Source organism: Staurois parvus, unplaced genomic scaffold (genome assembly GCF_062004578.1).
Source record: "Staurois parvus isolate SC_StPar_1 unplaced genomic scaffold, SC_StPar_1.0 ptg000662l, whole genome shotgun sequence".
Taxonomy (NCBI): domain Eukaryota; kingdom Metazoa; phylum Chordata; class Amphibia; order Anura; family Ranidae; genus Staurois; species Staurois parvus.
The window spans coordinates 3,171,300-3,192,374 of NW_028318458.1; the positions used below are offsets into that span (position 1 = coordinate 3,171,300).

Here is a 21,075-nt window from a genome sequence, read left to right on the forward strand (position 1 = left end):
GAATGAATTTGAGAAATTCTTAGAAGACCGAGGTGATGGGAAACACAGCACTGCTAAAGCATATAAAGCTCTCACGGGTTTAGATAGTAAGTTTAAATTAAAGTACATAGAAAAATGGGAAAAGGATTTAGGAGTGGAGTGGGAAGAGCACACACAGAGGAAAATATATAGAATGGTACACGAAAATATTAGTATGCGTGAGGTGGAAATGAATTTTAAATGTTTGACAAGGTGGTATTTTACACCGGTGATAGAACACAAGTTGAGTGAGAAGAACCAACCCTGGTGTTGGCGAGGGTGTGGAGGGCTGGGCACGATATATCACATATGGTGGGAATGTTCAAAAATACAAGTATATTGGGAAAAAATTAGAAATCAAATCACGATTATCACTGGAATAGAGATAGGACTGGACCCTGAAACCTGTCTTTTTCATAACTCAATATTACCTGGAAATAAATATAAAGAACTGGGTATAATGTGTTACTTAAATGCAGCAAAAAGTCTGATTCCTAGGTTTTGGCGTAGGGTTGAGGTACCGAGGGAAGAGGATTGGATGAATAGAGTGGACCAGATTGCTAGAATGGAAAAACTTTATTATATGCAGGAAGATAGGATGGTGACATATCATATGAAATGGGGGAAATGGGAGGAGTTCAAAGTAAAGGTAAAGGAAGGTACTGAGTGAGTAAGTAAACATAAAGAAAAGGGAAAGAGAGGATAAGAAGAAAAGAGGAAAGGCCAAGGAAAAGGAGAAAATATAGCAATTAGCCTGTCTTTCTTTCTTCTTCTTTTCCAAGCCTCGGTATCCAGAGGATGTGAGATACAAGTCGATCAGATAGATGTCAGGGGTATATTGAAGCAGGGTGGGAGGTGGGAGGGTGGAAAGGATGGGGGTTAGGGGGAGAAAATGATATGAAATTACTGTTTTATGAGATTTTGTAATGTTATATTTTTACATTATGGAAATGTGTATTGTTTTATTTGAAAAATAAATAAATATTTAAATTAAAAAAAAAAAACAAAAAAAAAAAACACAGTAGCTGCTTTCAACACAGCAGCTGCTTTCTACACAGTAGCTGCTCTTTACACATAGGAAATATGTGTTTTCCGATGGTCTTAGGTGACCCCTGTGAAAGGGTCGTTTGACCCCCAAAGGGATCGCGACTCACAGGTTGAGAACCACTGTTCTAGACCATTTTTAAATCATACTATTTGAGGCTGTCAAAACAGCTATGAGATGATAAATATGGTACAAATATATTGGGAGGTCATCACCCTATGACCAACAAAAAGAAAATCACTAGAGAGAAAAAGGGCGTTCTAGGATGATCCATATACAGGGCTGTGGAAAAGGGGGTACCACCAGTCCTTCTGTATGGGACCCAGGCCAGCAGGGGGGCGCAGGCAGCTGGGTGAACTGGGTATGGGCAGGGAGGGTGATCGGCACGACGGGGGGGGGGGGGGCAATTACTGGAATGGCTCTTTCTGCAGCAGCTGAAAGCTGGATTCTTCTCCTCTCCCTCCTGCTGGCTTTCATCTGCTGTAGAGAGCAAAACAGGAAATTGGTTCCAGTAATTGCCCCTCTGCAGCACCCATCACCCTCTCTGTGCACCATATGCAGCCCAGTGCCCCTACCCCTGCAGTGCTGCCGGCTTCCCAGCTGCAAGCACACAATAGGATCCTTCAGGATGGAGAGTGGGGGAAGGGTCCGGTAAATATGTTGCATTTACCAGTCTCTTCCTTTCTTGAATGAACATAATGAGTGATTGGTAACGATCACTCACTGTGTTCATTCATAACTGAAGCATAGTAAACTGTGTTTTTGGGGGGGCCCTGTCTGGTTGGCTGTATGGGGCCCCGTGGTTTCTAACAGCTGCCCTGCATATATATATATATATATATATATATATATGTATATGTCAGTATATATATGTACCTCTAAAGAACAACTTCACAAATGTGAATTCAATATAAAAACTACAGTTATATTTATTACATTAACATTAAAAAGCACATACTGTATGTGTACAACTCATCAATAAAAGGAAGTTGCTGTTCTTTTTTTATATATATATATATATATATATATATAGGTGTGTGTGTGTGGGTCACCCTAGAATGCCCTTTTTCTCTCTAGTGATTTTCTTTTTGGACATCTCCTGGACCCCCTAACAGAAAAGGATAGTTATTGAGATGTTTGAAAAGCCAGTGTGAGAATTTCCTTTGACTCTAATTTTTGTTGTGACACCAGGTTTGAATGTGAGCCAAGCCCCTAGACCAAATGCAGTGTACAGGAGATTTCACAGCATAAGGAACACAGCAAACCCACATGAAGTGTAATGACTTCAGTATGTTGAATATAAAAGGCTGGTGGCAGTTGTAAGCCGTGGGAATAAAGCAGAGTTCCTGCTGTGGTAAATCATTTCATTCTGGAATAAACATGAAGATTATACGAACCTCATTGACCGCACTCTTGTCCTGAGCTTTGGCACCTCCAAGCATCCTCAGGGCGTTCTCTGCCCCCTCGGACACCGCCCGCTCCACCCGATAGTGGTGTCTCAGCTCCTCAATGTGCACTTCAGTGTGTGACAGCTCCGACATGCCTAAGGCAGACAGAAAAGATGAGTATGCCACAAACTATTGTGTATTTAATAAAAATGTAATAAAAAAGAACAAAAGAAAAACAAAACCATGCATATAATAAAATGACAGAGAAAAGCAGTTGTATAATCTCTATAATATAGGTATCTCACCAGAGTCTTAAGGGTTCATTCACACTAGTGTTTGGGGGGGGGGTTAAAACCCTGCAGTTAAGCCACTGTTTTACTACCACCCAACCACTCCCCCTTTATCTTCAGAGACAGCACCTGGGGGTGTACACATGCTGCGGCCACGATGCTTTGTGTCCACAGCAGGAATTATACTCCCTGCCTCATTCAAGTGAATAGGGTAAGCCCTCCGCAATGCATGTTAATGTGGGGTTAAAGTGAGCAGGTGATACAAAATCTCCTCACTGCCTGTTAAACACATCAGAAAAGCAATCCAAGAGTGGATCACTTTTCAGAAGAGCAGCAGGCCCTGCTGCACATGTGAATGAGCCTTAAAGGTAAAGAAGTACATACAAAAACAAAGGTCTTGATTTTTTACACAGACTATCTGATGTAAGGAGTCTCAAAATGTCTTTTACCTATTAATACTTCAGCAATGAACACTTCAATAGGAGGTCATACAATGGAAAGATTCCACCTTTCTTTTATTTTGTTTACAGATAAATTGAATATATCATACGTCAATACTTAGAACATTAAAGCAGAGCTAAAGGCAATTAAAAAAAAATTGGGATAGAGTTACCCTAGGTTCACACCTAAGTGTTTTCCGCAGCGTTTTGCAGAAATGCAGTACAGTCCATTTAACATGATTTCCTATGGGACCCGTTCACACCTGTGCATTTTCACCCGGTGTATTGTTTGGAAAGGGTCAGGGACTTTTTGTAACGCAAAAACTTGAGTTTTTGGTTCTATAGGCTTCAATGGAAACACTGCAGAAAAGCATGTAGAACGTTTTTGCTTAATTTTTTATGCTTTTTGCCATGTTTTTAAATGCACTATTTATACACTTCGCATTTTAAATCTACCTAGCAACAAGAAAGATTTTAAAAAATGAAAAAAACAAAACCGCAAAATGCCTAAAAAATGTGTCAAAAACGCAGGTGCAAAAACAAACCGCAATGCAGAAATGGCTGAAACGCAACCTGCATAGGTGTGAACCTAGCCTAAGAGAGTATTTTAACTTTTTTTGCAATTTGTGTACCATTGGGGAGATTTCCCTTCACTTCCTGTCCTATAGCCAAAACATGAAGTGAAAGGAAATCCCTCCAAAGAGAGAGAAATCCCTGGTAGTCACCAGAGCTGATGTCCCCATTGGAAGATTTTCCCTCTGTTCTTGTTTTGGTGACTGTCATGTTTCACATGACTGTCATATGCCTTTAAGTGTTCTTTATATTTTGTCTCTGCTCCTCCCTTTCCTTTGGTTTAGTTCTTGCTGTATAGATAGATTTTAGCTTCATGCCTCATGTTTTATGGAAGCAGATCACATTATGATCTTTTGACCTATCTGATGTTCATTGTTGTAAGATTCTCTCAGTTTATGGAATAAACTTCACAAGATCTACAAGGTGTCATCTGATCGAGTCACTGCCTGTGTTATTCAACTAAGATTGGAGTTATCGCTATCTCATCACAACTGTAAATTACAGAGATCACACTTTCAATGCTTAGATTGGAGAGACAGAACAGTGACCACTCAAAATCTGGGATTTTCTTTCACTTTTGATGATAATGGTCACCAGGACATCTAGAGACGGTAAATCTCCCTAATGGGGACACAGACTGCAATACAAACTGACAGGTGTTTTAATCCCTCTCTACTCAAAAATGTTGCCTTCAGCTATACTTAACGCATGTAAACAAAACGTATCCTAAATGCTTCATATGTGTTCTCCATATGTGACTAAGGCTGCATTCAGGGGTGGACTGACCATTTGGAAACTCGGGCACTGCCCGAGGCCCCGGGGTCAGTAGGGCACCCCATGAGATGCCCCTGGTACCTTTTTCATAGGTTTTTTTGTGCCCCATGAGTTGTCAGCCCACCCCTGGCTGCATTTACACCTAGCGATTTGGAATTGCAATCAGAATTGGTGCAATTTTTCCTGTGCTTCCAAATTGTTCTAAAATCATGGCAAAATGTACATTTGGGTGCCATTCATTCTTAATCGCACCCCAAACGAGGTGCAATTTCCCCGCATTTGTCACGTGTTTCATTAAATCGTGACGTCATCTAGGGTTCGGATGATATCAAAATTCGACGAAAAGCGTCAGATTGGAGCCAAAAGTGCTGATGTTATTGCACCTGACATAATTTATCTGGACATCCGTGTTTATACAGCTCTGTTACATTATGCTAAATGTGAGTGTTTTTAACTGTTTTCCTTTAAAAAAAAAACCAAAAAAAACTTTTTTTGTTGATCCACATTATGGGACTCTTCAGCTTGTGTTCTTTCCCATGTGTGAACTGAACTTAATAAGCTTGGATACAAGGCAGTGGATTCTCTGAGGACATCTGTGTACCATTTAGTACATACTTTTTATGACCCCTCAAAAAGTGGGGGTCATGCATCTCTGGTAAGAGCACATGTGTTGCACGGCGGTGGTGTGAGTTCACCGGATGGATTGCATTCAAAGATGAATGTTCACTGGCACTGTGGGACATTGCTGTGATTATCTGACGTATTATCATATGGATTTGATATGGAGTCATTTCAACAAGAACTTTATATGGGTATCTTTTATTTATTGTGTCTATGTATAATTATAATTTTTTTATTATTTATACTCCACTATTCGCTATAAGGTATATATAAACTATATTGCCAAAAGTATTGGGACACCCCTCCAAATCATTGCATTCAGATGTTCCAATCCCCTCCATGGCCACAGGTGTATACAATCAAGCACCTAGGCATGCAGACTGCTTCTACAAACATTTGTGAAAGAATGGGTCACCCTCAGGAGCTCAGTGACTCCAAGCGTGGTACCGTGATAGGTTGCCACTTGTGCAATAAGTCCATCCATGACATTTCCTGGCTACTAAATATTCCACAGTCAACTGTTAGTGGGATTATAACAAAGTGGAAGCAACTGGGAACAGCAGCAACTCAGCCACCAAGTGGTAGGGTCACATAAAATGACAGAGTGGGGTCAGTGCATGCTGAAGCGCACAGTGCATTTCCATGGCCGAGCAGCTGCATTTAAGCCCTACATCACCAAATGCAATGCAAAGCATCGGATTAAGTGGGGTAAAGCATGCTGCCACTGGACTCTAGAGCAATGGAGACGTGTTCTCTGGAATGAGGAATCAAGCTTCTGTATCTGGCAATCTGATGGGCGTGTCTGGGTTTGGCAGTTGCCAGAAGAACAGTACTTGCCTGACTACATTGTGCCAAGTGTAAAGTTTGGTGGAGGGGGGATTATGGTGTGGGGTTGTTTTTCAAGGGTTGGGCTTGGCCCCTTAGTTCCAGTGAAGTGAACTCTTAAGGCGTCAGCATACCAAGATATTCTGGACAATTTTATGATCCCAACTTTGTGGGATGGCCCTTTATGGTTTCAACATGACTGCACACCAGTGCACAAAGCAAGGTCCATAAAGACATGGATGAGTGAGTTTGGGGTAGAGGAACTTGACTGGCCTGCACAGAGTCCTGACCTCAACCCGATAGAACACCTTTGGAATGAATTAGAGTGGAGACTGCGAGCCAGGCCTTCTCGTCCAACATCAGTGCCTGACCTCACAAATGTGCTTCTGGAAGAATGGTCAAACCTTCCCATAGACACCCTCCTAATCCTTGTGAACAGCCTTCACAGAGGAGTTGAAGCTTTTATAGCTGCAAAGGGTAGGCCAACTCAATATTGAACCCTATGGACTCTGCTGTGATAATGACAGCTGCAGAGGCTGGGTGACAGAACTGGCTCCTAAATGGAGCTACTGCAGGTCCGGAAGGGACAGTAACAGTGGTCTGATTCTGGGCCGCGGTGGATGCAGAGAAGAGAAGATTGCAGATAGACAGGTACAACATATATAAGAGGATTTTTTTCATCTCTGTGTATCACCTGAGGCCAGTCACTTCACTGGGTATACAGCATGTAAGGGTTTGCAACCTGTAAAAATTTCCATCAGCACACTATTCTTATTGAAGGATTGTCTTATGTAGATATCAGTGGAAAGGTATCACCAACCAGAGTTTAGGGACTGTGTAGGTCCCCTTTATCAAGGCACAAGGCATGTGCCCTGTGTAGTCATCCAACTCTGGTTTGAAAATGTCTACACGGATTTTGAGATACAGAATTGCCTTCTTGTAACTGAAGGTATTTACTGTACATGTCCTCACTTCCAGCAAAAAACCCAAAAACAAGGAGCTCAGTCTCTGATTATGGGTAAGTAGGCAGAGGCATTAAAATTATTTCTTTGTGCATCTTTTACCCATCTGTGCATCCAGAACCACCAGTGTATAGCAAAGATATAGCCATAACTTTACAGAGCCAGCATTGCCAACTTGCATACAACTGTTTCAGGCTTCTTAGCCCTCAGCAGTGCAAGATATAGATTTACTGTCTCTCAGAGGTAGGTACTTGTGTATAGTACAACCATTAGGATTACGGATTATGAAGATTAAATAAGGGACTTCTTTCCTGGTCAGTATATTTGTGGAGCCCTCAGTAGATTATTTTGTTACGTCACACTGTTTGCTGCAGAATGCTTCTGTGTACGTCTCAAACAGCAGCATAAGGGACTAGTGATAAGCTGAACATACCTAGGTTCTGTTCAAGCATGATATGGCGAACATTGCTAAAAATCAGGTCCAGGGGCGGACTGACAACTCATGGGGCCCCCGGGCAATAGGGGATCATGGGGCCCCTATGTCCTTGCCCAAACTCAAAAAAGCCTATGAAAAAGGTACCAGGGGCATCCCATGGGGCCCCCTACTGACCCCGGGCCCTCGGGCAATGCCCGAGTTTCCAAATGGTCAGTCCACCCCTGATCAGGTGCCAAATCTAAGCCCCACTGAAATCAATAGGCACTGAATGTTTAAAAAAACCAGTAATGGACATTTTATAGGCTAATGGGCAAAGTATTGTCAAAATAATGGCATGGGAGCCAGGTAAGTTATACCCTTCAGGTCTGAATTGAAGTTTAAGGGGGACACTACACATAAAAAGCAAAAAACTTAGTTCCAGTGAGGAGAACTCTTAAGGCGTCAGCATACCAAGACATTTTGGACAATTTCATGCTCCCGACTTTGTGGGAACAGGTTGGGGATGACCCCTTCTTGTTCCAACATGACTGCCCACCACTGCACAAAGCAAGGTCCATAAAGACATGAATGAGAGAGTTTGGGGTGGAGGAACTTGACTGGCCCGCACAGAGTCCTGACCTCAACCCGATAGAACACCTTTGGGATGAATTAGAGCGGAGACTGCGAGCCAGGCCTTCTCATCCGACATCAGTGCCTGACCTCACAAATGTGCTTTTGGAAGAATGGTCACACCTTCCCATAGACACCCTCCTAAACCTTGTGGACGGCCTTCCCAGAAGAGTTGAAGCTGCTATAGCTGCAAAGGGCAGGGCCAACTCAATACTGAACCCTATGGACTAAGACTGGGATGTCATTAAAGTTCATGTGCGTGTAAAGGCAGGCCGACTAATACCATTGGCAATATAGTGTATGTATATATATTATTCATTATAAGGTTTATATGATATTATTCACTATAGTGGCTGTGTATATGTTTGGGGAAGACATGTTGGTCCCCCCCCCCCCAACTCACTGCCTTTTTTTCTCCTTCATCTCTAGTACTAACCTTCTATCCCTCCAGTCCTCTGCCCTAGCGTTACCCTTCACCTATCTGCCGACCAATAACCAAGCTTGTAGTTTTCCCTATAATCTATAGGGCTTAATTGCAGGGAATGAACTTTTAACAATAACTTTCTAGCTAACTATTAGTCTTTTCTCAGCATCTCAGGTCTCAGGACCTAAGTGTAAAGTCCTCCCACGCCTCCCACCTCCACAGCAAGAAGGTGCCAAAAAGGATGCTGTAGTAGTCACCAAAAAAATGTACATAATTGTCAGTACTGCTACACACAAAGGGAAGTGCTGGAAAAGAGGAATCTGTGACTAACGACAACAATTCTAAAGTCTCCTTCTGTACATCTAATATCAGCTCTTCTAGACAGACATGCAGAACTAAAAAACATTGTTTCATTTTGGATTGATTTGTTAAGTTACTAATTTCATTTTGTTGCATCTGTAACAAAATTCTCTTTGTTTCATTTATTGGTTTTCAACTGGATTCAAATTTTTCCAATGGGTTACAAGTATTCGAATCGAATAGCTGAAGAATAGCTGGTTCTATTCTATTCAAAATTCAACATTTGAATTTCTGAAGATGGTTACATTCTTTCTATTTAATGCTACTCTTTTCTATTATATTCTATTCTATTCCATTCTGGGTTTTTTTCTATTCTTTTATTTTCTATTCTATTTTTTTTTAATTTAAAATTTCGGAAGACGGCTATATTTTTTCTATTTTTTTTATTCTAATCTATTTTTTCTATTCTGTTCTATTTTTTTTGTTTTTTTTCTATTCTTTTATTTTCTATTCTATTCTATTCTTTTCGATTTAAAATTTCTATTCTGTTGTATTTTTTTTGTTTTTTTTCTATTCTTTTATTTTCTATTCTATTCTATTTTTTTTCGATTAAAAATTTCTAATCTATTTTTTCTATTCTGTTCTATTTTTTCTGTTTTTTTCTATTCTTTTATTTTCTATTCTATTCTTTTCAATTTAAAATTTCAGATAACGGCTATATTCTTTCTATTTTTTTTATTCTAATCTTTTTTTTCTATTCTGTTCTATTTTTTTTGTTTTTTTTCTATTCTTTTATTTTCTATTCTATTCTTTTTGATTTAAAATTTCTATTCTTTACAATTAAAAATTTTATTCTAATCTATTTTTTCTATTCTGTTCTATTTTTTCTGTTTTTTTTTCTATTCTTTTATTTTCTATTCTATTCTTTTCGATTTAAAATTTTGGAAGACGGCTATATTCTTTCTATTTTTTTTATTCTAATCTATTTTTTCTATTCTGTTCTATTTTTTTATTTTCTATACTATTATATTCTTTATTATTCTATTCTTTTATTTTCTATTCTATTATATTCTTTTCTTTTCTATTCTGTTCAATTCTCTTCTGTTTTATTTTATGTCTTTTCCATTCTATTCTGTTTTATACTATTCTTCGAAATTAAAATTTTGCAAGAAGGCTATATTCTAACACAAATACACTAATACACATAGAACGCTACACAAAGGAAATCAGCAATAGTCAGAAAAATGTCTATATTTCTAATTTGTTTTCAAATTCGATTTCATTTTCAAATTCGATTCTAACTTATTGAAATTTTGTTTAGTTATTTCAGTTTTGTTTAAATTTGTTACGCTTGTAATTCAGAAATTTGGATACATCCGAGTCTGCAAGTAATAAAAATGTTGTCCGAATTTCAATTCAGAATGAAACAAAATGAAACACACATGTCTACTTCTAGATTGGAAATATTTCAGGGGGTAGAGAGTCATTGTCAGCAGCAACCTCTGCTTTCCTTAATAATACAGAGATGGAGCTGTGTTATCCTAACATGCACACAGATGGTCTTTGTTTAACCACTTCAAGTCCGGACACTTTTACCCCCTTCCTGTCCAGGCAAATTTTCAGCTTTCAGTGCTATCACACTTTGAATGACAATTGCGCGGTCATGCAACACTGTACCCATATGCATTTTTTTGAGACAGATAAAACTTTATTTTGGTGGTATTTGTTCACCACTGGGATTTTTATTTTTTTTTCTATATAAATGAAAAAGTCCAAAAACATACTGTCACCCTAGCAGTACAGTGACACCATAGTGACACTACTACTTGTGGGGGGTGATAAAGATTTTTTTTTTTTTACACTCATTGCTTTTACACTCATAAATGCTTTAAAATCAATAAGTTATCCTCCTCTCTGGCTGCATTCTTGCAGCCATTGAGAAATACTGTGAGAGCTGTGATTGGTTACAACTTGTCACATGGTACAAGGCTGCTGTGAATAGCCTTCTACTATGTGATCTCTGTGATCATTCACAGATTTCACACGTAGTAAGCAATGATGTCAGGAGTGACATCTTGCTACTCCTATTCATGTGATCACTGATTGACCAATCAGTGATCACATGATCGGGACCTCGCACAGAGGTCCCGTACAGCGATCGGTGTTCCGCTGTATCTGGAGGACACAGCGGGCACCGGATCGTGGTGCTGCGCACTTCCAGGGAGCGAGCACAGTCCAAAGTGGCGGGCGCCGTTTATGAATGGCAACCCGCCCCTGCACTGCCACCGTCCAGCTGTTTATATACATGGGCCAGAGAGGGAGTGGTTAAAATACCTTAACAACTCCCACAATGGTTCCCCCTTCCACACCAAAGCCCCAGAGCATTCACATGAGCTCTGTTCCCCTGAAGACGCTTGTTAAGGAGAAACGCGTTGAGCATGTTAATGTCATACTGTATGCAATGTGACCATGTTCGATGTGTGTGTAATTGCTTATGCCAATAAAGAGATTGCCGATATCTATACACTAGGATGGTCCCTTCTATGTGTAGTTTTACTGCAGCGGGGCAACAGATACAGACACCACAACATACTGGGACGCCGCTCACTTTTTCCAGGTTTAGGGTGCACACGTACCCCTGCCTACTCCCCTGTGATTTGACACAGCAGGAGTTCATCAACAGATCCCGGGCAATGATTCCTGGCTGGGACCTGCTGATTGGCCGTGTCAAAACAACACAGAGCTCTATACAGAGCAGGGAAAAAAAATAAATTGATCTATAATACAAAGCAGCATGCAGTAAACACATTAATACTTGCTAGGCACACACTTAACCCCTTGATTGCCGCTAAAAGTTAACCCCTTCCCAGCCAGTGTCATTAGTCCAATGACCCGTTTATAGTTTTAGCACTGATCACTATATTAGTGTCACTAGAGATGTCAGTGTCATTTAGTCAGTTCCCACAAAGCGTCAGATTGCCTTCCACACAATCAAAGTCAAACCAAAATTCACTGATCGCCACCATTACTACTATAAAAATAAATAAATAAAAATACCAGTATATATCCCATAGTTTGTAGAACTTATAACTTTCAAGCAAACCAATTACTATACACTTGCTGGGATTTTTTTTTTACCATAGACATGTAGCACAATACATTTTGACCTAAAATTATGAAGAAATTTAATTTATTTTATTGAATATGTTTTATAGCAAAAAAAAATGTATTTTTGTTTTCAAAATTTAGTCTTTTTTCATTTATTTAATAAAAAATAGAACCCTCGGTAGTGATAAAATACCACCGAAAGGAAGCTCTATTTGTTGAAAAAAAAAAGACATACATTTTGCTTGGGTACAGCACTGCATGACAGCGCAATTGCCAGTAGCTCAGTGCTAAATTGCAAAAAATTGCCTGGTCATGAAGGGGCTAAAATCTTCCGGAGCTTAAGTGGTTAATCTTTTGCACAGAGTCTTAACATCCAGGAGTGGAAAGTGGCTTTTCCAAGGGGACCAGAGTATAAGTGGCTGCAGGCCATCAAAGTGTTTGATGATCTCTGTGTGGGATCCATCCATCTGGTAAGGAACTTATTTACCCTTTCTAGTGGAGCGGTCCTGTAGCACGGCTTTTTTCTTTCTCTGGTGACATCAAATCTCTATGTTCACATGGAAGCTGACTATCACTATCCACATCCATATTTTGTCTTTGGAACTTTGGAAGTCTGATTTTTGTATACTGAGACTTTTTCACATTTTTTGATGATCATACGATTGGTTGTACTTTATAATTATTGCATTTATGAATTGTATTGCACATTAAAGCTTTTTAAAATTGACTGTTTGCACTTGACAATAATTGTATTCAGGAATTGTGTTTTATAATGTTTTTCACTTTATTATTTTTGCATTTATGGGTTATGCCATATAAGGTCATGAAGTAGTACATTATTTGGTTGGCACTTTATACACTCATGGAATTTTTTATGCATTTTTTATTCATTGGTTTTAGGATTCATTCGTGAAAAGGGATAGTGCATCCTGAGGTGGTTTTATTATTTGTTTTACACATCTGATACCCAGATTGGGTATCAGTGATTTGGGTGCTCCAGTTCTTCTCATTTATTCATATTTCACATAGTGCAAGATGATATCATTTGGGTTGCACACATGAGCTGTTATGGCTATTGTTACAACACTGGTAAGGATGTGACTTAGAAAGCTGAATTATCCAGCCAGAAATCCAGGTCATTGGTCTAGTTATGCAACATTGAAAATTCGAGTAATTCCCCAAATTTACTGTACAGAATTACAAATCCTCTGCAAGGCAAAACAGTAACCAAATATGGATTTAGCTGATTTGGCTAGAAGATTCACTTTGGATTTGTCTGTTATTTAGATGTATGGATTTTTTGCACCTGTGGTCAGTTACCCAAAGTAGCCATACATTGCTTGATTTTCTTTTATTCAGCCTGCAGGGCAGATGACAGAAAATCATTCAAATCCCCATCCACATTAACAGGGTAGATAAAGGAATCTCTAATGTTGTATTCTAGACAGGAAGGAAATTTTCCACCTAGCTTAGACAAATTTTAAATCGACTTTAGTTGAGCCAGGTGGTGACCCAGGTCCACCAACCACTCACATTTTGATAAATTTTCCAGGAATTCAAGCTGTCTCTGGCTTTAGTTACTATTAGTATCTTGTCAGTGTGAAAGTGACTTGAAAGAAGTTTAGTTCCTTAAATGTTTTTCAGATTGTGGGATACTGTGGAAGAACCTGAATTCAGTGAAATTGTTATCTCCTGCCCCTTACCTGCTCCTGTACCAGAGGTCTCCTGGGCAGCTCTGCGGATCTGGGTGCGTAACATGTGGATCTTTACATCACTTTCAGATAACATCTGCTGGGCAGTAGACAGCAGCTTTTTATCCTGTAACAAGAACATACAATTAAAAACACTAGCTTCCAATAAAGTATATTCATATATTCTAGTATGTTGTTTCTCAACTTGTATTCTGTGGAAACCTAGGATTCCTCCAGATGTTTCTAGGAGGTCCTTGACTGTCCACTAATGTAAAGAACTTTCTTACTGGGCCCTTGTCATACTGACTAAAACTATAAGGGACACTATTTTGTTGACCACCATTGTAAGGAAGGGCCTTCTCCCCTGAACCTTGGTGTAGGGTGCCTTTTTCCACTAGGGGAGGGGGCTTCTCCACTGGTCACTAATGTAAAGGACATTCTTCCTCCTGCTTTCCACCAAAGTGAAAATGTCCTTTGTTACAATTACCATAAATGTAAGAGTTCCTTCTCTGCTGACCACTATTGTAAAGGAAGATCCTTCTTCCTAAAGTGTCGTACACACGATGAGAATAGCGGATGAATGATCGTCTGCTTTTTTTGCATGCTAGTCTCATATTGAAAGTAATAGGCTACTAAAGTTATGAAAATTCTTGGACGAATACAGCTTCGGAAGTGCTGTATTGTATTGTATTGTAATGTATTCTTTCATTTAAGAGCATGCGTGGTCTTGGTCTTCCAACTTTTTTATACTGTACTGATTAAACGAAAATTGTTTGTTTTAGTATCGTACGAGAACATTTTTTATTTGTCCCATGCGGATATCTTCGCATGAACTGTCGTGATCAGCTCTCAAAAGCCATGTACTAATGATCAGATTATCGAACGATCGCTTCGAAAGCAGTATTTTTTGTCTGATTTTCTGATTGTGTGTACTAGGCATAACCCTCAGTGTTGGGAGGATATTTTCCACTGACTACCAATGTAAGGGAGAAGCTTCTCTGGTCACTAATATAATGGAAATTCTTCCTCCAGTGTCTGCCATTGTGAAGGGTGCTTTGTTCCAATGACCATAAATAAAAGAAGGCCTGTCTCTGCTGACCACCAATGTAAGGGAGGCCCTTCTTCACTGACCATCAATTTGGGGGGGGGGGCAGGGGCGGACTGACCATTTGGAAACTCGGGCATTGCCCGAGGGCCCGGGGTCAGTAGGGGGACCCATGAGATGCCCCTGATACCTTTTTCATAGGCTTTTTTTAGTTTGGGCAAGGACACAGGGGCCCCATGATCCCCTATTGCCCGGGGGCCCCATGAGTTGTCAGTCCGCCCCTGGGGGGGGGGGGGGCACTTTTCCACTGATCACCAATGTAGGGGAGTATTTCATACCAACATAAAGGGACTTTCCAATGTTTACAGCTTTTGTTTTCTGGTCATTATTATTATTTGTTTCCTTTTTATTTTGTGATTATATAAAACACAGTATTTTGATTATATCTAAAACCTACTGATCACACTTACTGTACAGTAAGCTGTAGATATAATAATTGTTTAGCAGGGATTTCCTGAGTCCGGCAAATTATTTCAAGAGTTCCTCTGAGGTGAAAAGAGTGTAGAACGCTGATCTAGTATATGGCTAGCTAAAAATTGTTTTCTTTTTCAAATTAGTTTTCAGTAGAAAACAGGACCTGTGTTGTTGGATTTTGAGCTTGTGTAGATGTCATCAATTTGAGGTGCTTCTAAGAATTATTCGATAGCTCAAACCAGCCTGAAGCAAGCAAGAACAAGCGGTGAGGGCAAATACTCCAGTTAGAACATCTGTTCCAATGAAAACTGTCTAAGTTGGGAATGCACCTAAATTTGTGGGAGTTTTCCTCTTATTTCCTGGTGTATCTGCATGAAGGGAAGTGGAGGAAATTCTCCCCAGCAGTCCACAGTCAGCCAAAAAAAAAGGCTGATAAGGGTTTTAACTCTTCCTTACACTATCCAAAAACCGAACATAAAAAGTTCTGGCTATACATACACTTTAAAAGCCCTGTCGGTTTCTTGCTTTCTGTTGATGAGATTTACTTTCATTTCCCTTCTTAGGCACAACATGGCAGGAAGTGATGGGAACTTTCCAATGCAGGCACAAAATAATAAAAAACAACAAAAGGTCCAGCTTTCCCCAACTCTGCTAATAAAAAACATTTTAATTGTCCCTGAGTCCCTTTTATGAAGAACCATACAATTCAGCTCACTCCATACAGTGTGCATTCCCAGGTAAATTGCAAATTGAGTAATGGCACCATCATTTCTGAGCCATGATGGTATAAAAGATGAAGTTGGGCCTCCCAAGCTGCCTGGCCACCTCACCACCTGACCTTGCCAGCAAGTAAAGCACACTGACATCAACTGGGATTTAAGGTCCACAGCAGCCACATTATTTAACAAAACATAAATAACTAATAAATAACCAATATAAAAATGACAAAATACACAACAATAACCAACAGATTGAATGTAAACTGGAATGTCAAGGTTCTTGTAGGCAACAAAATCTTTGACCCATAACGTAGGCCTCTAGCCGCACACCACTGACTTGGAGACAGAGTCAGGTACACCATAGCTACAATAAATGTACCAAATTAGGGGGAGCAATACCCAAGACAGGTCCCAACCTATTCACCTTAACTACTGCTTACTTTGTAGGGCCTTAAACCCTGAAAGCTGCCATTACAAACACGCAATCCCCCGACTAGCAACACCAAAATCGGGAAGGACAAAAACACCAATGACTACAGGGGAGGGAAAACGTTAAGATTCCCTGAAATGTGCTGTCCTTTAACTGAAATCTACTGAGACCATCCTGCCTACAACCCTCTGCAGGCCCCCTCTGTCCTGTCCAGGCTCACCAATAAGGTCAGTACCCCCACCTCTGCATCCCTTAATCTTTTAGGAACTCTACCCATGTCCACCACGGCCATTTTAACCTCAGTCATGCCATCCCTCTGTCCATTTCTTCTGGTCTTTTCTTGACTTTAGTGCCCTTTTACTGGTCCGCAAACAAAGTGTGTGAGATGGCCGAAAGCACCGATCGCCTAGGTTAAGTCGATAAATGAATAATAGAGGAAAATGAAAATGCTTGAAGACATCTGGAAGTGTAGGCCACATTGCCAGTAGTATTTTGCAAGTCACTACAGGTGCACTTTAAATCATCGCATGTCTTGTGACTGCTTGAGGAAACTGAGTTAAATGAAAATGCCACAACTTCCTCACCCTCTCTCTTGCTGTAATTTCTTTTCCTTCTCCACCCAACAACCCTCCACATGAAAAATAAAATCATGACTTTGTAACCTTAGGCCAGAAAGGGACATTTCGCCGTTCCTTAACTTACATAACACCCTTCTCTTTAATTTAACTGTTTATCTATAACAAAATTAACATGATATAGAAAATATAAAAAAAAAGAGCAAAGCAAAAGAAAGCTATTAGTCAAAGCAACCAGAGGTTTCATTTTATGTTCTAAACTTCCCCTAGAAATTAACAGCTGGAATCTGTGGCCAGCCACAACTCATCCTCATGCTTCTGCTCCAGTGTTAATAATAAAGCTCCTACCAAATGTTTTGTTCCCTACTGAATCATGTTCTATTGGGACAGCCCTGGTTGGATCTTACTGATCCACATTACTAAGTTCCACATTACTATTTTAGCAGCCATAAAAAAAATCTAATTTTGGAGAGTATAATGATGTGTTATACGTACAGTAGATCATTGATCTCCAGGAAGGGGCTCCCCATCCTCTTGCCTGACTCGCGCAGGAGCCAGCTGTTCCACTAAGCAGAGAAGGGCTCTAACTGACTCACATGAGAGGCAGCTATAGCTTTGCCACACATAGAGGACTTTAATAATTATACAGTGCATGTCATGGGAGCTTCAGAAACAGGGCGAGTATAGAATGGGGCTGGGTTGTTTCGCCTGTATTACGAGGGAATAAAGGCAGGGAAAATTTTCTGACCTTATCCCCGATGCAGATTGGCTATATGGCAATGCTGGCATTTACCAGAACAGCTGGTGTGCCTAAAGCTGGCCATAGATGGATCGTTTGTTTTTGATCAGCCAAAACAATATACAGATTCCTCCATCCACGTATGTGACGTAGATGGAGAAATCCTCGCCATTGTGCTATTGTATTCTTATAGTGGGAAATAAATGCCGCAAAATTTGAAAACAAACAACAGATTGCAAAAGTTAGCAGGACAAACTCCCAAAAATTCTTCAAATATATTATTAGTAAAAAGGTCTGGTCTGAGCATGCAGGCCCTTTACAAAAAAAACTAGAGTGGGTGACTGGGGACAAAGAGAAGGCAAATTTATTAAATACCTTCTTCAGCTCTGTGTATACAAAGGAGCATGGGGGAGCTCTTGTCCATAATGGGCATGGTATTGACACAGCTCCAGATTATCCACATTGGCTCACAATTGATATGATCCAAAAATATTTAGAAAGAATATAGGTGAATAAAGCACCTGGACCAGATGGCATACACCCACGGGTCCTTAAAGAATTGAGCTCTTGGCTCAAAGCCATTGTTTCTGATTTTTAGGGACTCTATAATGACTGACATAGTACCACTGGATTGGCGTAAGGCCAATGTAGAGCCAATATTTAAAAAGGGGTCAAAATCTTTACCAAGTAATTATAGACCTGTTAGTTTAACTTCTATAGTTGGGAAGATAATGGGGAGTTTAATAAAAGACCACATAGATGAGTTCTTGCTTGAAATAAATATTGTAAGCAACAGACAGCATGGATTCATGAAAGACAGAAGTTGTCAAACAAATCTGATTTCTTTTTATGAGGAGGTGAGCAAAGCCTTAGACAGAGGGGTGGCGGTGGGCTTGGTATACTTGGACAGAGGGGTGGGGGTGGATATGGTATACTTGAATTTTGCAAAAGCGTTTGGCAGAGTTCCCCACAAACGGCTAATGGGTAAGGTAAAGTCTACGGGCTTGGAAAAATCAGTATGTAAATGGATAGAAAACTGGCTAAAAGATCGTATTCAAAGAGTAGTGGTTAATGATTCATACTCTGAATGGTCTAGGATTGTCAGTGGTGTACCCCAAGGTTCAGTGTTGGGACCCTTACTTTTTAATATATTTATAAACAATATAGGGTCTGGGGTTAAAAATCCCATTTCAGTCTTTGCAGATGACACCAAGCTGTGCAGTGGAATAACGTCCTTACAGGATGTCTTCAACTTACAAGCCGACCTCAATGCACTGTTTAATTGGGCAACTATGTGGCAAATGAGGTTTAATGTTGATAAATGTAAGGTTTTGCACTTGGGGGCTAAGAATATGCATGCATCATACATACTAGGGGGAGTACAACTGGGGGAATCAATGGTAGAGAAGGATCCGGGGGTTCTGGTAGATCACAAGTTTAATAATGGCATCCAATGCCAAGCTGCGGTTTCTAAAGCGAGCAAAATCCTCTCTTGTATTAAAAGAGGTATAGACTCCAGAGAGAGATATCATATTACCCCGGTACAAATCATTAGTAAGACCTCATCTGGAATATGCAGTTCAGTTTTGAGCACCAATTCACAAAAAGAACATTGGGGAACTGGAGAAAGTACAGAGAAGGGCAACCAATCTGATAAGAGGTATGGAGGAGCTCAGCTATGAGGAAAGATTAGAGGAACTGAATTTATTCTCTTTTGAGAAGAGGAAATTAAGGGGGGATATGATCACCATGTATAATACATAAGGGGGGATATGATCTCCATGTATAATACATAAGGGGGATATGATCAACATGTATAATACATAAGGGGGGGTATGATCTCCATGTATAATACATAAGGGGGATATGATCACCATGTATAATACATAAGGGGGGATATGATCATCATGTATAATATATAAGGGGGGATATGATCAACATGTATAATACATAAGGGGGATATGAGCAACATGTATAAATACATCAGTGGTTCATATAGTGAACTCGGTGTAGAGTTATTCACCCTGAGGTCATCACAGAGGACAAGGGGGCACTCTTTACGTCTGGAGGAAAAGAAATTTAATCTCCAAACACGGCAAGGTTTCTTCACAGTGAGAGTTGTGAACATGTGGAATAGACTCCCTCAAGAGTTGGTTCTGGCCAGCTAAATGGATTGCTTTAAAAAAGTCCTGGATTCTTTCTTAGATACACAGAATATAACTGGATACTAACATTTATAGGTAAAGTTGTTCCAGAGAATATCAGATTGCCTCTCAGGGGATCAGGAAGGAATTTTTTTCCCTGCAGGAGCAAATTGGATCACACTTTTCTGGGGTTTCTTTGCCTTCCTCTGGATCAATTGTGGGTATAGGATTATAACTTTTTTTTTTTTTAATTGTTGAACTGGATGGACTTTTGTTTTTTTTCAGCCAGACTATGTAACTACATAACTATTGGCTGCATGAGCTGATTGAAGGAAGATTTTGCAACAGTCCTATTCGAGAGAAGCCGGTTATTAGATCAACTTCTCTTAAGGGGGAACGGCCATAGATGAATTGAAATTTGTCCAGTCCTTGCTGAACGTACTGATTTTTAGTCCATCTATGGCCTCCTAAGTATAGTTTTTTTTTATTTTCTTATGCAGGCTGAACTAAGAAAATGTAAAATTCCTCCATCCACACTATACAGCACAGATAGATGAATCTTCTGCTGTGGCTATTGTATTCTGATAGCTGGTGGATGTCAAGATACAGATACAGATTGAATGCAGCTGCTGTTTGTCTGACACTCCTCTGCCTAGCTCATTCGATTTTTCAGTTGAAGATGTCATTCGGGAGGGTGCCGACATAGGTGACAGTTGTTCAGGAACCAGTTGATATCTTATCAGTGCATGGCTAGGTTGTGGGCTGATGGATACTTCCGGTGGTTGCTCAAGCTCATGTCACCTTTTGTTCATAAAACAACAAAATGGCCTAAATACTACAAATTATAACAGTGATATCAAAATCATTAAAATTAGGAATGGGTTAAAGGAGAATGGGGCCCTGAGTAAGGTAGCAGGTTTGCCCTCTTTCCCCACACATTCCTTGGACTGACATTGAGAAGGATTGCAATAGTCCCAGAGAAGTCACCCCATTGGGGTTGTCTGTTCTGGCTTTGCCCCATAAGACATGTAGCACTACCCCCTTAGGAGTCGCTAAGATATTTTCGGGCTCCCTTTTGTTCTGGATCCCTCTCTGAAACCTCTTCTTGAAGTGACAGGAAGGTGCACAGCTTTGGCTGGTAGTGTTATCCCCCTAGTTAGGAGGAGCTTTATCGTTGAAGCTGGGCCCCCTGTACATCACCCAGACCCAAGGCTCCTGCCTAGGTTGCCTTCTGTATAATTCAATGCTGGGATACAATAAGTTTAGCAAAGTTTAGTTATGTACATAAATGTGGACAGGTATGCCAGGACTGGTTTTTTTTGCCTTATTCTAGCACTGCTAGGAACCTGAAACAATAATGGGTGACCCACAAGTGCAGACAAATTGTACCACAGCTATATTGACAATTTTTTTTAATCTAAGGGGATTTTTAGCAAGATTGGTTG

General features: G+C 40.0%; 1 protein-coding gene across 1 annotated transcript in view; it reads right to left on the reverse strand.

Moving 5' to 3' along the window:
• Nucleotides 1–21,075, reverse strand: part of LOC149448718 (serine/threonine-protein kinase N1-like) — a 128,194-nt gene that overhangs the window by 66,594 nt on the left and 40,525 nt on the right. The window contains exons 4-5 of the mRNA XM_089651777.1: nt 13,517–13,631; nt 2,461–2,606 (exon numbers count right to left, since the gene is read on the reverse strand). Of these exons, the coding sequence (XP_089507903.1) occupies nt 2,461–2,606; nt 13,517–13,631 (261 nt within the window). The remainder of the gene's footprint in view (nt 1–2,460; nt 2,607–13,516; nt 13,632–21,075) is intronic.